The following is an 18,632-nucleotide window of genomic DNA, read 5'->3' as shown; positions in this document are numbered from 1 at the left end:
AGACATCCCTGTTCCTATACTCAAATGCTCTGGCTATGAAGGCCAACATACCATTTGCCTTCTTTACCACCTGCATGCTTACCTTCAGTGACTGGTGTACAAGGACACCCGGGTCTCGTTGCACATTCCTCCCTCTCAATTTATAGCCTTTCAGGTAATAATCTGCCTTCCTGTTTTTGCTACCAAAATGGATAACCTCACATTTATCCACATGATACTGCAACTGCCATGCATTTGTCTACTCACTCAGCTTGTCCAAATCACACTCAAGCATCTCTGCATCCTCCTCACAGCTCACCCTCCCACCCAGCTTTGTGTCATGTGCAAATTTGGAGATATTACATTTAATCCCCTCATCTAAATCATTAATATATATTGTGAATAATTGGGGTCACAGCACTGATCCCTGCGGTACCCTACTAGTCACTGCCTGCCATTCGGAAAAAGACCCGTTTATTCCTACTCTTTGTTTCCTGTCTGCCAACCAGTTTTCTATCCATCTCAAGATGGATATATTGGAGAAGTTGGGACTGTTTTCTTCAAAGGAGAGAAGGTTGAGAGGAGATTTGATAGAAGTGTTCAAAACCATGAGCTGTCTAAGAGTAGACAGGGAGTAACCATTCCTACTGGTGGAAGGATCAAGAATGAGGGGCACAGATTAAAGGCAATTGGCTAAAGAAGCAATGGAGTCATGAGAAGAAATGGTTTCACAGTGAGTGGTTAGTTTCTGAAATGCACTGAGAGTTTGGCAGAAGCAGATTCAACCAAGGCATTCAAGAGGGAATTGGATTAATATCTAAAAAGAAAGTGAAGCATTATGGGAAGAAGGTGGAGCAATGCCACAAGGTGTACTGCTCGGTTGGAGATCCAGCGCAGACGTGGGTCAAATGGCCTTCTTCTGTGCTGTGACAATTCTGTGATTTTGCGATTACCACCTATCAATCCCCCTCCCCCGCAGCTGACGAATCAATACTCCTCCATGTTGAACACCACTTGGAAGAAGCACTGAGGGCAGCAAGGCTGTGTTGGGATTTCAATGCCCATCATGAAGAGAGGCTTGATAGCACCACTACAGACCAAGCTGGCCGAACCCCGAAGGACATAGTTGCCAGACTAGGCCTGTGGCAGGTGGCAAGGGAACCGAGGGGGAAAAACATCCTTAACCTTGGCCTCATCAATCTACTTTCCGCAGATTCAACTTTCCATGCCAGAATTGGTACTGCACAGTTCTTGTGGAGACAAAGTCCTGTCTCCACACTGAGAATACCATCCAACAGGCTGTATGGCACTACCATTGTGCTAAATGGAATATTCAGGACAGATCTAGCATCTCAAGACTGGGCATCCAGGAGGTGCTATGGGACATCAGCAGCAGCAGAATTGTATTCAACTACAATCTGTAATTTCATGGGCCACCATATCTCTCACTCCACCATCACCAAGTCAGGAGATCAACCCTGGTTCAAAAAGGAGTGTAGGACAGCATGCAAGGAGCAAAACAAAAAATGACGTGCCAACCTGACGTACAACATAGGACTACGTGCATGCCAAACAGCAGAATCAACATGTTATACACAGAGCTAAGCAATCCGACAACCAATGCATCAGATCAAATTTCTGCCACATCCATTCTTGAATTTTCATAGACAATTAAACATCTCCATCCTCAATGATGAGGGAGCCCAGCACATCAGTGCAAAATTAAAGGCTGAAGCGCTTGCAACCATCATCAGCCAGAAGTGCAGATTGAATTATCCATCGGAGCCTTCTCCCGAGTTCCCCAGCATCACAGATGCCAGTCTTCAGCCACTTCGATTCACTCCATAAGATATCAAAAATCAGCTGAAAGCACTAGATACTGCAAAGACATTGGGCTCTGACAACATCCTGGCAATAGTAATAAAGGCCTGTTCTCCAGAACTAGCCAAGCTGTTCCAGTGCAGCTACAGCAATGGCATCTACTCGACAATGTGAAAAATTGTCCAGGTACGTCCTGTTCACAAAAAGCAGGACAAATCCAACCTATCCAATTACCACTTCATCAGTCTACTCTCAATCATTAAAAAGTGATGGTAGATGTAATCAAGCGGCACTTACTCAGCAATAACCTGCTCACTGACAGTTTGGGTTCCGCCAGGGCTGCTCGGCTCCTGACCACATTACAGCTTTGGTCCAAACATGGACAAAACGGCTGAATTCAAAAAGTCAAGTGAGAATGATTGCCTTTGAGATCGAGGCCTCATTTGACTGAGTGTGGCATCAAGGAGCCCTAGCAATCAAAATCAATGGGAATCAGGGAGGGAAACTCTCCATTGGTTGGAGTCATGCCTAGCACAAAGGAAGACGGTTGTGGTTGTTAGAGGCCAATCATCTCAGTTCCGGGACAGTGCTGCATAAGAGTTCCTCAGGGTAGTGTCTTAGGCCCAAACATCCTCAGCTGCTTCATCAATGATCTTCCCTCCATCATAAGGTCAGAAGTGGAATGTTCACTGATGATTGCAGCACTCAATACCAGTCGTGACTCCTCAGATACTGAAACGATCCATGCTTATATACAGCAAGACCTGGACAATATTCAGGCTTGGGGTAAGAAGTGGCAAGTAACATTCGCATCATACAAGTGCCAGGCAATGACCATCTCCAACAAGAGAGAATCAACTGATGACAGAGAATCATTGTTCTTTATATCAGCATGTGCCATTATATAGAACTCTATAGAACACCATAAAAGTGGCATTTGCTTCAAGTCAATAGCTAGTTCCCTTGTATATGCAATATATGAGTAAACAATATATAGTTTTCACGGTGGCAAGTTAATTTTCCTACACTCGCCCATTGACATTAAACAGCATTATCATCACTGAATACCCCACCATCAACATCTTGGGGGTTACCATTGACCAGAAAAATAACTGGATCATCCATATAAATACTGTGGCTCCAAGAGTAGGTCAGAGGCTTGGAATTCTGTGGCTCCCCAAAAGCCTGCTCACCATCTACATGGCACAAGTCAGAGTGTAATGAAACACTCTCCACTTGCCTGGATGTACAGCTCCAACATGCAAGAAACTTAACTCCACCCGGAAAAAAGCAGCCTGTTTGTTTGGCACCCCATGCACCACTTTAAACATCAACTCACTCCACCACCAGCGCAATATGGCAGCATGGACCATCTACAAGATGCCTTGCAGCAACTCACCAAGGCTCCTTCAACAGCACTTTCCAAAACCACAAACCTCTACCACCTAGAAAAGGGCAGCAGACACATGGAAACACCATCACCTGTAAATTCCCCTCTCAGTCACATGCCATCCTGATTTGGAACTATATTACTGTTCCTTCACTGTCACTGGCTGAAAATCCTGGAACTTCCTCCCTAACAGAACTGTAGGGTGTACCTACATTAGAAAGGTGCAGTTGTTCTAGGAGGCAGCTCAATACCATCTTCTCAAGCGCATTAGGGGTGAGCAACAAAACTAGCCTAGCCAGCAATGCTCTCATCCCATGAAAGAATAAAACAAATAGAAGTGCTACACAAATTATTTTATCTTCAATGTTTATGTCCATTATAAATTAATTAAATTAAAGAAATATTGCCTACAAGTAGACTTAAGACAATGGACACATAAGTAAACGGTTTTATCAGGCAGCAAAGGAAAGCTGCTTGCATTCTAAAAGTCTGAATCAGCTTTGCACGATTGAGGTAGAGAATTAAGCCTTCACTCGGATTATAAATTCTCCTAATTTTTCATAACTGGTTAGTATAGGAAAATTAATTTGTCACCGAAAACTGTATATTGTTAACTCATAAATTGCATATAAAGGGGAGCTAGCTATAGTTTTGAATCAAATGCCATTTTAATGGGAGTCTATACAGCCCACTATAGATTGGCACATACTGATAGAGAACCATTGTTTTTTATCATTTAACGTGATACTGGCAAATAGGGGGAAAAAGTTCTGCTTATCAGGAGACTAGTTTTGTTGAACAAGCGAGTATACTTGTATAATATAGCATTTCTAACTTATTTAAAAAAAATAACTGTGGCCCCAATACTGATCCCTGTGGAACTCTACATATTACTGGTTTCTACTCAAAAACCTTCTGCACACCACCGCTCTTTAAATTGCTATCTATCCTACTGGCTAACACCTTGCAAATCAGTCAATTACTTGGGGTAATGTTAAATGTCTTCCTAAAATCTCAATAATCTTCACTGCCTCACCCTTTTCCACCAGATCCTCAGAAGAGCTCCATTATAATGGACAGACATAACCTGCCCCTTCTGTACCCATGTTGGTTCTCTAACTAGGCTAATTCATAGTAGCTTAAACTCAGAAATCCATTAGCCAGTTCTTGTTGGCCACTGTGAAAAATACAACAATGCATTAGATTGTTCTATTTCATCAATTCCCTTAGAAATGACAATAACCTAGAAAATTATTAATAATCTTACCCATGCAAATGTAGGCTGTTGCTGGTTGTCCACTTTTTCCACACGTCAATATTCTTTCTTAAGGTTGCATCACCACTACATTCAAAAAGAAACACTTTCTCAAAATTCAGATAGACAAAGTGACAGACAGTCCAAATTCAAAACCTAGCCCTGCACGTTATTATTTCTACAAGACAAGCTTATGCTCGGATACGCTATTAATTTGAGACAATGGACTGGAGCGCTGCAACTCAATGGGGAACAAAAACTCTCAGAAGTTATTCAGCACAATAGAAAGGCAGTGTCTGGTAGAAAACTGGATGACAAAAATCCATGATACAGACATCTCTACCCTCCTGGATAGAGGCAGTATTGAGAGTTTAACAGGGGGGGTGATTGGAGAGTACCTCGAATACCAAATTCAGTATGTGGAGCAGCCAAATGGTAAAAGTTCAATTTTCAATGGCTAGTCCTGTTTAAATGGCTTTTCCTTAAATCACTCCAAATTAAAGCAATATAGTAGCACAGCCTTTTAGATGATTAATGGTCTTCCATTGCACTATAACTAGGGGAACGTCAAGGACAAGGACAAGGACACACGCACCCCTTTAATGTTCTGCAGCAGTTAATTCTCTCATAACCATTACTTCAGTCACTTTTACATACTCCATATGCTCACAAAATTCTAACTGTGCTTCACTATGTTTGTGTCCAATTATGAAACATAATAAAAAGGGCAAGCTACACCACACAAAATGCACTCAAGAGAATTATATTTCTTCCTCTTAATAACAAACAGGTAAGTGCCACATGTAGAAATGAGGATGTCGAATAGAATTAGTATCAAAATACCATGAATCAGTGTGAAAATGTGCATGTGAATGACATGCAACCAGATGTAGCAAGTTTAGCTGTAATGAAGGAATCTCTCACAGCTCCTAAAAGACAGTAATACATTCTCATAGCATTCACACCATACAAAAGACCTACTGTACCTGCATGGTACATCGCACAAAATCCTGTCATAGAAGAGAATGTTTCTTTGACCATCAGTCTCCACCATCTGTAATCTTGGTATGTTCGATGCATCATGATTTACTACCATGATACAAGGGCTGTGCAAGCGCTTTGACTGATGAACCAACAGGTAACACCGCTTGTTGTCAACATCATTAGCAATTACAAAACCCTCTTACAAAACAAAGAAAACAAAACATTAGTATAAAAATCCAGCGATAAAATGTGGTGAAAGAGTAAAAAACATCAAGTTAGTAAATTTGAAAAAAAAAAGTCATTCTGAACACACAAATCACATAGTTGAAACATCACTCTTTTTTCTCCAGTCGATATTGCTTAATTATTGCAGCCTTCAAACATTCCTAGCAATATTATTTTACTGGTCAAAAGGAAATTGGCTTCAGGTTGCATCACATTCTAGTCCATCATAAAATAGCATTTATAACCTGTTCCACTCTGCCAAGTAGAAAGCAAACGAAACTAGCTTTACTTATACATTTTATAACTCCTTTACTGTAATTAGTTGATTCCCCTAGAAGGTGAACTGTGGGAGCAATCAATAACAAATTTAGGGACTATCCATTAATCAAGTCTGCCAAAATTACAATTTATGAATCCTGCCCAATTGTTTTCTATTCCAAACACTCCAACGTTGACCCTCAACATTTTAGAAAAAGAACTTAGATATCAAATCAAATTTAGATTGTCTACAATTTAAATCTGTTCCCGAATTAATGGTACCTGTGTTTATTTAATCTGACATTGTGATCAGTAAATGATTGCAAATAGTGCGCATATGTTTCAGCGGTTGTCCCTCCTGTGTGCATTTTCAACTCCCCACTTCCCCACTCCTGGGAATAAATAAAGGCTGTGATATTATTAATATGTTGAAAGTAAAAAGAAAAACAGTTTTAGTAACAGCATCAAGTTGGAACGTGCTTCAGGGAATATATAAAAAGATCAAGCTAAGCCTCCTACCAGCCATCAGCAATAATTGTCACACAAAAGCAATTTACATTCTACACTTCCTTGTAAAAACAATAAGCAATATTGATTTAAAACATTTATCACATTTTGTTAGAAATAGGTGAGAAGAGTGCACTAATAATTATAATTAGACAGAGCTAAATCAGGAAGAGAATTCAACTAAGATTAATGCTTCCTGTTGCCTTCTAATTTTGGGCAGCTGCACCAGTAGCAAAATTTTAAATTCATAAATTAGAAAAAAAAACCAGAGATAAACAGAAACAAATTTTAAAATGCATATTTGTCCTGTTTGTGTGTGGTCAGAAACATTATAGCGTTTTTCATCTGGTTGCCTTTTTTGTCCTGCTGCTTTATAATTCAAAATTTTTATGACTTAACATTTTCAGATGTCAATTTCAGAGTAACGTTTCTAAAAGGATCAACCTGCAATATGTAATCATTAAATAAAATGCAAATCAAATAAAATTGCAATCAAATATAAGGATCCACCTGAAAAAGTCTTGGGATTCGTGTTAAATTAGGATTCAAAAATTAGGATTCATCTCACTTTTAATTTGGGAGGTCACCGAATTGAAATGGAAAATTACTATTTACAGGTTTTAATACTGTAGCAGCCCTCAGAAGGTCTATTCTTTAATAATAGAAATACTAAAGTGAAGTCTTCAACACTGAAAAATTCAAATGCCCTCCCATCAGAAAAAGGATAATTACCTGGGAAAGCAACATTCATGTCAGAATGCAGCATTTCAATCAGCTGAGCAGTCTTTGATCCGGGTGCTGCACACATATCAAGAATCTAACAGGGAACAAAAGTTTTGCACATTGACGTGACTCAATTTATAGCATAATTCAACTATGAAGATGTCAAAACACAAATACCATGTTATAGTAAAATCCAACAATTTACATTTTGAAAGGCAAAACATTTGTGAGATGGAGAATAAAGTTTAGTTGACAGCATTCTGATTTTTTATCTGAAGGATATCATCATCATTTTGAAAACTGAACTAAGTCTTTAAGAATCACGTCAAGATGATCTCAGAACAGATTTGGACAGAAAAAAAAAAGCCGGGGCTCAGAATGCTTAGGTTCAGAAGGGTTATCATTTGTACTCACTCAGGAATATAATTTAAAGGTGACAAAGTCAAATGTTGCTTTATGGCAATGGATTTTGAAAGTGGAATTCAATAATTCTCTGATTTTCACGAAAACCATACATTCAATAGCTTTGAATCATTTCCTTTCTAAGGGAATGGCTAAATCATTACATCTTGACCTCCATGCCTTTACATGAACAACTAGAATCATGTGGTTGACAAACAGGAAGAACACATTTTATAAATCTCTAAGTCTAAGCAACAGTTACCATCTCTTACTCTTGACTGCTCTAACCTCAGTTTTCCACATTCCTTTGGTCAGTTTACAACCTTATATCCATTGAATTTTGCACATTTCTTTTACTTCTTCCAGGAGCTTGGTTTCCTCTTTCATGCCAAATACTTCTCACCTCGATTCCTCCCAACTTCATAGAAAGCCCATGTTCATTCTAAACTTAATCACTGGGGAGATTACTCCAGCACTCCCCTCACACTCACTAACAAGAAATTAGTCTCTAATTTCCAAACCTTATTGCTTTTGCTCAATGCTCCTTGATTTTTTTTCTCCCAGTTTCCTTCTAGACTTCAATTATGGGAACTCTGGTGTATCATCTATGATATATGACAAACAACCCAGGGATTGTGCGCTTAAATTCCACCATGGCAAATTATGAAACTAAAACAATTTGCTAATTTACAGGCTAAAAGCAATACAGGTAAACCTTCAAGCTGCTGAACTGTTATGTGAAGCCAACTCGTTTGCACCTAATGTTCTGCATGAAGAGAAAGCCATTTGGTCTCACCTCAATGCTACTCCAGAAATAGTACATGGCTATTCTTGATGTCCTCTGAAGTGACCTCAAAAGCCTTTAATAGAATAAAACCAATTGCTTTAAGAATCTACTTTCCAGAATGCTATGCCTATTTTCACAGAATCATAATAGTTTATTCAAAATGCGAACTAATCCATCAGGTTATCTCGTGGTAACAAAAAGTAAGCTAGGTTACTAGGCTACTCCGTGCAAACTCTAATTAGAATACACTATCTCCTGGACAGGGTATTTATCTCAGGACTTCAGTGCTGAATTAAGCTGTCATTTTTATTTTGATGTTGACTTAAGACTACTTTACAATTCAAAAGAAGTAACGTAATGGCACCCTCTAGATTTTCAAATGCAGCTGATCTCAGGTGATTTATTTTGAAATACTGAATGTAGAGGAGAAGTCTAAATATTTTTCTGTTACTCTGTACAGCATTCTTGTTCCTATATAGAAAAAAATCTAAGGTACCTTGTGATGAGCCTTAATATCAAGCAGTAAAGGAGGGATCATACTGACAGCTTCCTGGCGACTGATATTTCCCTGGAAAAAGAAAACAAAAATTACACAGCTGAAAGCATGTTACAACCCCAGACTACTACAATTTATAGTAAAGAAGATGGGCTCAATCAAGCGGGAGACTATCTAAACGATAAAGGATTTATGAGAATGAATTTGGGTATGACATGAGATGCTTTTAATTGTAACCCATGCACAATTAATCTTGCAATTTTATACACATCATAGGGTCTTACAGCACAAAAGGTGGCTAGTGGGCTCATTATGTGTGCCAGCTCTTTGAAAGAGCTGTCCAATTTAATCCCACACCTCAATTTTGCAAATTAGTCATTTATAATTACTTATCCATTTGCCTTTCAAAAACTCCTATGAATAGGATTCACGACCATTTTAGGTTGTGTGTTCTGGATCTTAAAAACCCCGTGTGTGAAGAAATTTCTGCACATTCGCTCATTCTCTTGCCAATTATTTTAAATCTATGACCTCAGGTTACTCTCAAATTTTCAGAGGAAACATTTTTTTCCCTACTTGGTCTAACACAACCCCTCATAATTTTGAATATCTGTTAGGGCTTCCCTTAAGCTTCTCTATCAAGAACAACTTGTGTGTATGTATTGCATTTAAATACAATAGTATGCGCCAAGCTGGTTCATAAGAGTACTACAGGGCAACATTTGACACTCAACCACATAAAGAAATATTAGTGCAGATGACCAAAAGCTTGGTCAGAAGTAGGTTTTAAGAGGCATTTTAAAAGGAGGAAAGAGATGGAGGGCTTAGGGAATGAATTCCAAAACTTAGGACTTTGGCAGCTGAAGACACAGCTAATAGTGGTGGGTCAACTAAAATTGAGGATGCTCAAGAGGCCAGAATTAGAACAGTGCAGATTTCTCAGAGGCTTGTAGGGCAATGGGAGGCTAGGGACAGGAAGGGGCAAAGCCATTGAGATTTGAAAATATGAATGAAAATTTAAAAATGGGACATTGCTTAACTAGGAGCCTACACAGGTCAGGAGGCAGAGGGGTGATGGGCGAACAGTACTTATGCAAATAAGGACATGGGCAGAGTTTTGGATGACCTCAAATTTATGGAGGGTAGAGCCTGGGAGCCCAGCCGGGAGTGTGCCGGATTAGTCAAATCTAGAGGTTACAAAGGCAAGGATGAAATGAGAAAATCCCAGCTTCTCCTATCTCTCAATATAATTGAAGTCCCTTTTCCTTGGTGTTATCCTGGTAAACTCCCTTTTCGGTGTCTTGGCCTCCTTCCTGAAGTGTGGTGACCAGTATTGCACACAATACTCTAGCAAAGGCCTAGCTAGCTATTTGTAAAGGGTTAGAAGACTTCCATGCTTTTGTATTCAATGCCCCTATTTGCAAAGCCACATATCCCAAATGCTTTGTTAACCATCTTCTCAACTTACCCTCCTACCTTGTAAATATGCACTTCAAGATCCTTCTGATCTTGCACAACCCTATCCTTAAAGCAGTACCATTTAGATTAAACTGCCTCTACATGTTATTTCTGCCAAGTGTATCACTTCACACTTACCACATTAAATTGAATCTGCCAAGTAAGTGTCTTCCCATCTTACCATGTCCTCCTAAAGGCTACAATGAACATGCTCATTATTGAGTTGCCAAGTTTTGTGTCATCTGTAAGCATTGAATTTGTATTCCTATACTCAAGTCCAGGTCAATAATTTACAGTACAACAAGAAAAGCAACAGTCCCAATACCTCGGAAACCCCACTACATACTTCTCTACATTCAGAAAACATCTATTCACCATTACTCTCTTCTCCTTTTCATTAGGAAATTTTGTCCCCAAGTTAACACCATCCCTCTAATGCTAAGTGCTTTTATTTCCTGAATCAGTCATCTAGGAAGTACTGTATTAAATGCCCTTTGAAAGCCCATTGATACATCTACTGCATTATTTTCATTAACCCTTCATTTTACTTCAAAAGAATTAAAGAATAGCAAATAAATTGAGATAAAAGTAACCGCGTAATTTGCAACACATTGGATTTGGAATTTGAGTTTGTGCTGCGTTAGTTTCAAGATCTTTTGGACAGCACAGCTTTAAGTGGAAAATTGCCACACGTAGAACAATCCTTATAATCGTCAAATATTCATTTAGGGTTTCGGCATGTGTAAAAATGTAAAACATAATAAGCTTGTAAAAATTAAAAAAGCTATCTTGATAAGGCAAAGATCTGAATATTTCTAGGTTAAATTGTCTGGATTGTTCATAAAGATTCCATTAGGTGTGAAAACATTTTAGATTTGAAGAAAACTATTGTATTTGTATCATACTACAAAATTACACCAAAAACAAAGTAGAAATATGCAACAGAAATATATTCCAAGTTTCTGTATTTGTGATACTAAAATAAAGATATTGTATAATTTAGTTAAGATGAAGATCCATTAATAAGCCAAGAAATACATTTATGGAGTAATTTAAGAACTTGGGTCTCTTGCATTCCCATTTGTAAGAGCTTTCTGCATCATCTTACTGGGCTGTCTTCTTTATTAAGTGAAGCATTCCTGAATACTTACAGACTCAGTCTCACTAACAAGGAACTGGTGGAACTTCTCCAAGACTGGTGACTTTCTCAGCATCTTCCTGCTAATGTTAATATGCCAAGCTAATTCACTCGGATACCTGCAAGAAAATGTGTCATTTTAACCCAACTGTTGAAGAGAACAATTCAATAGCATTAATTTGTGCACATTTCTTACCAGCTCAAACGTTGCGGGGCTTCAATCTTTTGCCCATCCACCTCTAAGTCTTGCAGTTCTTGGAAGTATTTTGTTTTTAGACAACGCAAAATCTCTTCTGCATGACTTTACAAAACCAAGGGGAGAAAAGATAAGAAATTCAAAATTTCTGAACGAAGAAAATTGTGGCAAATATTTAGTTTTTGTGCAAGAAAAGCAAGTTTCCCCACAAAGGGGAAACAAATTCATTCCTAGCTTCCCAAAAGGTTTATAAAACACACACATACACACATAACAGGGTGCATGCTAAAGATAAATCTTTTGCTCGATAAACTCTGCCACTTAAATACATTCTAAAATGGAAGATGTTCTTTCCTTATTTTACTCAAAGAAAATGGATGCCCAGAGGCAGTTGAGCTATAAAGAATTAATGACAATAAAGATATTTTAATCCAAGAGTGATTGAAAACAGCCTAATTAAGTCAGCAACAAGCTAGCAGCTGACAACGCCACTGAAATTTATACAAGTGCATTTTTAAAAAGCTCCATCTACTGCACTGTAAGTGCATTTTAACCTTGGGTAAATATTAAAAGCTGTCTTTCCAAAGAGCAAAAATGCTGTATTACTTTAACAATCTTGATAGAAATTATTCATTTCAAGGAGAAAAATATGCTTAAAGCAAAAATTCCACTTGGCAATGTTCTCAATTTGAGCATCCACAAGGAAGAAACGCTTAATAGAAGAGTATATTATATTATTTTGACAATAAGAGGCTTCATAAAACTTAAGCACGTAGCTAATGCAAACTTTTTTGAATTGTGCATGTCAAAAGGCCACAGAAAAATCACCTGAAAAACTTGCATTTATATAGTGCTTTTCATTAGCACCTCAAAGAGCTTCGCAGTCAATCAAGTGTTCTTGAAGTGTAGTTACCATTGTAATGCAGGAAACTTGGCAGCCAATTTGCACACAGCAAGCTCTGACAGCAGCATAGTAATGACCAGATAATCTTTTTTTTAAATGTTGATTGAGGGATAAATATTGGACAGGACATTAGGGATAACTCCCCTGCTCTTCTTTGAAATAATGCCATTGGAACTTTTACGTCCACCTGAGGGGCAGGCAGGTTTACTGCCTCATCCAAAAGACAGCAACTCCGTCAGTATAGTATGGCACTGAGTGTCAGCCTAGATTGTTGTGCTCAAATGCTGGAACAGGACTAGAATCCAGAATCTCCTGATTCAGAAATGAGAATGCTACCACAGATTCATAACTCACTGCCGTTTTAACAGTCTCAGTGTAGTATTTGTATAAAAATACTACATTGTGGTACACATCAATAGCTTTAAATGCATTTGGCTCAATTGAGTGCCCAAAGCTGACCTATTATAGGTTTGTCAAATTGACAAGACAGTGACAACACACAAACTCCAATATACAATACTACTTCAATATAGAACAATTGTTAACTGTGGTCTATTAATCCAAAACACGAGGAATGCAGTCTGCTTCAAGTGGGGTTGGGTTTGTAAAGCCATAGTAACAAAACGCTTTGTGGGATCTTGCCATGCAATTAATTGGCCAGTGTGTTTGTTTATGCTTCAACTGGGACTCTGCTTCAAAAGTCATTCATTAGCCCACTGGGGTAATACAGAGGACATGGAAGTCATTGTAAAAATGCAACTTCTTTCTTTTCCTTACCACTGGTACATGTACCTGGATTTTGCTGTCAGTGGTTAATGAATGTACTCGCCATTCGTTATATTTACACTCACTTATAAGCTTTATGTGGGCTTTTGCAATATGATTACAACAATCAGAACTCCAAACTAGGGCAGCGCCTTCCAGAGAGGATCTGGTACCTGTTTGAACAGGGCAAGCAATAGTGTTTCTGTTTGACCATTCAGATTACCAATCAGATTGAAGAATGCCTACCAAGGCATGCGGGGTACAAGTTAAAATAGTTAATTCAACGCCAAAATCATGTTCAGAACGCAAAATAAAGTGGGAAAGAAAGAGACAAAAAGCAAATGCTTTTAAAAGCGATTTGTTTGGATTTTAAGTCCCCAACCATAAGAAAAATTTGAAGGAATGAGAGTTCACAATTTTAAAAGCAAATTTTCTGTGCCAGATTGTTTGGAAGCATTTAAGGAAATTGCAAATTCACAAACTTGACTGAATAAGCCCTAAAATTTTCTGGCATTTCATGTGTATCCAAATTGGTAAATACCCTTCATGTGTTTAAATGTCCAGTCTTTCAGCAAGGTACTGTTAAAGTGAAGCTTCTAGAGGGGCAGGGCAACTTGAACAGCAATTCAGCAAATTACTGATTGCTGCATTTAATCGTGCATTTGCATACGCTAGAAGTTGCCACTTGATTTACTCCAAAGTAACGGTGATTACCGATAGTCTCACCGTTAGTCTACCATAAAAATTCGGGCCACTAATCCAGTTCTCACTCAATTACCTCTTATATCCAGTTATCCGAATAGTAGCTGGCAATGGTTCTCTCATGGTTGCCATAAACTGGTCCCATTCCCCCTCAGGAACAATCTTTTGTTCTTGGTAATATTCTTCATAGAGCTTGTTCTCTTTAATAATCTCTTGATAACCAGCTCCCCAACCCTGTAAGTGAAGCAGGAAATATACGTTCAACTGTTAAACTAGTGCTACAATTTTTACCACAATATGGTTTAACTCAACTCATCTGCATGGTACCTTATACTACAAAGTGAAAAAAAATACATCTTGTACCTAACTTGGTCCTTATGTCGTCCTTTTGCACATGAACATGAGTTAATTACAATAGGGCTGTCCAAACTACAGCCTCCACATCTTGGCAATCTGGTCCACAAAGCCCAGGCATTCCAGCAACACAAAAGCAAAATAAACACAAGCTAGAAATCTGGCATTTTTCGTTTTAATTCCAGGCATTTCTGTTCTGTTGTGCAGATACCTATTGGACTGCTTGCTGATTTGTCCTCGGGAAGCAGTAAGGACTGTTGCTTCATTGCAGGATAACCCCTAAAAGCACAACACCAAAATCATTCAGTATCAATAATATGGATTTAATCTAAAAGCAGCCTATGGGGAAATAAAGCATGGAACAAACAGTTGAAGTTAAGGAGTTAGTCACAGAGGTTGATGTTACTGGATTAGTAATTCAGAGGCCTGAACTAAATCTAGGCAAGTTCAAATCGCACTGCAGCAGCTGAGGAATTTTAATTCAGTCAATTCATTATGTAAATCTGGAATAAATATCAGTAACTGTGACTATGAAATTACCAGGTTGTTTTAAAAACCCATCTAGTTCAATGAATGAAATCTGCCATCCATGTGCAGTCTGGGCCTACATATAGACTCACAGCAGCGCAGTTGACTGCCCTCCAAAATGGCCTGGAAAGTCACTCAGTTGCATCTAAACTGCTACAAAGAACTATAATAATAATAAAACGGACAGGGCACCCAACAGCAACCTAGATACCAGATTCAGACCCAACAAAGGCAAACCCAGCTCAATCAACTCTGAAAAGTACTCCCTCAGTAGCATAGTGTCAAAATTGAAATTGGGATCCGCAAACTATTCAAGCAACAACCCAGCAGCCATACTCATACCCTTCAGCAACATCCCAAATTCCTCCATCACCATCCCTGGGAATGACCTGCCCACGAGTAGGAAAGGTCTATCAGAGGTAGCACACACTGGATACAGTCGTCAGGTATCACCATAAGAGTTCTCAACTGCGATTCTGGGTCTGAGTAGAATTTTGCCCCAGCATGCGGGCTCAGCAGGGGTGGTCGGGAAGCTGACCGCTGCCCGCGATTGGCACTGCAATTTTATGCAGGTGGGCTAATTAAGGCCCGCCCAGCGTGGAACACAAATGGCAGCACTCAGCGCGGCCTGTGTGGGCAGGGGAAGGAGGGCCAGCGGACCGAACGTGAACTTCACACATGCGTGTGTGACATAATCTCCCTGCGGCACAGAACTGCCTCAGGGAGATGAAATGCTGTTTAAAAAATAAAGAAAATAAAAACGTCATAAAACATGTCCCCTCATGTGATCCTGTCACACGAACAAGGACACGTTTTTAATTCAAGTGCAAAATTTTTATTGATTTTTATTTGTTTTAGGGAACATCATCCCGCCAATGGATGAGGTTTCCTAAAAAGTGCAAAGGCCGATTGGCCCTTTCCCCTGCCCGCCAACCACAAGGTTGGACGGGCAGCATAAATTTGAATTTAATTATCTTTTTAATGGCCTTAACAGGTCTTTTAATTGCCGGCGGGTGCTCTGTCAACTCTGGCACGCGCCCGCCGAACAAAATATCGCAGGACTGCGCGATGACGTCAAGACACTCACCCAATGTCATTGCGCATCACTTTACGCTCAGCCGGGTTGGGTGCACACCCGCCGAGCTTAATATTCTATCCATGAAGTCTCATGGCATCAGGTTAAACATGAGCAAGGAAACCTCCTGCTGATTACCACCTTTCACCCTCCCTCTGCTGCTGACTCAATACTTCTCCATGTTGAAGTCATTTGGAAGGAGTACTGAGATGAGCAGGGGTACGGGATGTCCCTTGGGGTGGGGGGGGGGGGGGGGGGGGGGGGGTGTGTGTGTGTGTGTGTGTGTGTGTGTGTTGGTGTTGCACAGGTGCAGTTTCAATGTCCATCACCAAGGGTGGCTTAAAAACATGAATAACCAGGTTAATCACTCAGTATCAGGTCTCATTACAGCTTTTATCTAAACAAGGAAAAAGGGCTGAATTTTAGAGATGAGGCACAAATAGTCACCCTTGACATCAAAGAAGCATGTAACTGAGTATAGCGTCATGGTGCCCTGGTAAAATTGCAGTCAATAGGGATCAGGGGAAAACTCTTCAAAGGCTAGATTAAAACCAACTCAAACGAAGATGGTTGTCATTGTTGGAGATCAATCATCTCAGACCCAGACTATCGTAGCATAGTCTATTGGCAGTATCCCAAGCCCAACCATCTTCAGCTGCTTCATTCATAAGGTCAGAACGGGGATCTTCAGTGTTCAGTTCCCTTTGCAACTCCTTCGATAATGAAGCAGTTCCCACCCACATGCAGTAAGACCTGGATAATATTCAGGCTGATAAGCAGTGAGTGTACCTACACCACATGGACTGCAGCGGTTCAAGGCAGTGGCTCACCACCACTTCCTCAAAGGCAATTAGGGATGGGCAATAAATGTTGGTCTAGCCAGCAACACCTACATACCACAAAATAATTTTTTACAAGTGTAACTATTTCAATGGCATGACCAGCACTGAATCTCCTATTATCAACATCATGTGGGGTTGCCATTGACCAGAAACTGAACTGGACCAGCAATATAAATACTACGACTACAAAATAGGTCAGAGACTGGGTATTCTGCAACAAGTGACCGCATCCCTAACTCAATCCCCCAAAATCGCTCCACCATCTATAAAGACACAAGTCAGGAGTGTGGTGGAATACTTTCCACTTGCCTGGATGAGTGCAGCTCCAAAAACACTCAAAAAGCTCAACTCCATCCAAGCTAAAGCAGCCCCTTCATTGGCACCCTAGCCACCATCTTAATGACTCCCTCCACCACTGTTGCACAGTTGCAGCAATGTGTGCTATCTACAAGATGCAATGCAGCAACTCGCCAAGACTATGAACAGCACCTCCCAAACCCACATCCACCACCTTGAAGTCCAAGGGCAAGTGGACATGTGGCACTGGAACACTACCCTTTGTAAATTCCTCTCCAAGCCACACACCATCTTGGCTTAGAAATATAGCAGTGCCACATGGTAAAAAAAAAACCTGGATCTACTGTGCTGACAACCACAGTGGATCGAGGAAGCGTCTCAACCATACTCCAGGCCAATGGAGCCCTGCCCATAGCCTGTGAGTGAGTAAAAAGTTATAGCAAAAAAAAATCTTGGATTTATTCACATTGCCTTTCTGGACGACGATGTTGGAAACTACACAGAACGGTAGAAAAGATACTTCCAAATGCGTGTGGTCCAACAAAAGCTGGACTCGGGGCACTTTTTTTCAGGAATATATTGATTAATTAAAGGAACCGGACCTCGAGTCCTACTCAATACCTACAGGTTCGTTGCCGGCGTTTTCATTCCTGTCTCGATTTCTGGGTCTGTTCTTTCGCCTCCCCATGGTGCAGAGGACGGAAAAGCAGCGAGAAAACGTGGCTCTCGCCAGCGGACGTAAGTTCAACGCGAGCAGGCCTGACGCGCACGCGGCACCGGCCGAGAAAAGCCAGGAGCTGGAGCACAGAACAGGCGGCAGAAACCCGGAGCTGGAGCACAGAGCAGGCGGCAGAAAACCGGAGCTGGAGCGCAGAGCAGGCGGCGCAAAACCGAGGCTCCTCCAGCTCGAGAGAGATCTTCCTCACTCAGCCCCACTGACACACACACCCGCTTTGCTACTTGTGCAGTGCACGCGCCACCACAACAAAATGTAGCAAAATTATAAGATACTGCCGCAGCCGCTACTACATATCCCGCACCCCTCACTGCTCACAGCGCATCCGCCAAACTTAACCCTTCACATGCGGTGAACATAGTTATTGGCTAATAGCGTGGGCAGCCGCCTTCACGTGTACAAGCTCAAATATTGTGCAATTTTATTATTATTATGTGTACGTTGGTAATCACTGTCAAATCACCATCAGTCATTTTGTCCCTACCCCGTCTTCCAATTCCCAGCCCTGGCCTGTATTCACCATACCCCCTGACCCTCCCCTCTCCAACACTGAATGTTCAGCGCTCAGCAAAGGACCTTAGTTTCATACCCTTACGCCCTCATCTCAATGAATTTCGGGCTCAGCACAATGCTGAACTCTTCTTCCGCCGTCTTTGTCTCCGTGCTCACTTCTTTGGGCAGGAGTCCTCTCCCCGTTCAATGGATCCTTTTACCCACCTCCAATATTCTCCCTCCACCTGGATTCTTACCTTCTCTTGATCTTTTCATTGAGAACTGTCGGCGTGATATTAGTCGCCTCAATTTCTCTGC

At 40.4% G+C, this 18,632-nt stretch overlaps 1 protein-coding gene across 1 annotated transcript in view; it reads right to left on the bottom strand.

Moving 5' to 3' along the window:
* The window catches only part of nsun2 (NOP2/Sun RNA methyltransferase 2), a 41,095-nt gene extending 22,955 nt beyond the window's left edge, over nucleotides 1-18,140 (bottom strand). The window contains exons 1-8 of the mRNA XM_041184856.1: nucleotides 17,712-18,140; nucleotides 14,067-14,224; nucleotides 11,620-11,724; nucleotides 11,437-11,542; nucleotides 8,828-8,899; nucleotides 7,152-7,236; nucleotides 5,432-5,627; nucleotides 4,458-4,532 (exon numbers count right to left, since the gene is read on the bottom strand). Of these exons, the coding sequence (XP_041040790.1) occupies nucleotides 4,458-4,532; nucleotides 5,432-5,627; nucleotides 7,152-7,236; nucleotides 8,828-8,899; nucleotides 11,437-11,542; nucleotides 11,620-11,724; nucleotides 14,067-14,224; nucleotides 17,712-17,774 (860 nt within the window). The 5' untranslated portion in view covers nucleotides 17,775-18,140. The remainder of the gene's footprint in view (nucleotides 1-4,457; nucleotides 4,533-5,431; nucleotides 5,628-7,151; nucleotides 7,237-8,827; nucleotides 8,900-11,436; nucleotides 11,543-11,619; nucleotides 11,725-14,066; nucleotides 14,225-17,711) is intronic.
* Nucleotides 18,141-18,632: the final 492 nt, after the last annotated feature.

Source organism: Carcharodon carcharias, chromosome 3, assembly GCF_017639515.1.
Source record: "Carcharodon carcharias isolate sCarCar2 chromosome 3, sCarCar2.pri, whole genome shotgun sequence".
Taxonomy (NCBI): domain Eukaryota; kingdom Metazoa; phylum Chordata; class Chondrichthyes; order Lamniformes; family Lamnidae; genus Carcharodon; species Carcharodon carcharias.
Note: the sequence above shows the minus strand (reverse complement) of the source record. Positions and strands in the feature narration are given on the sequence as shown.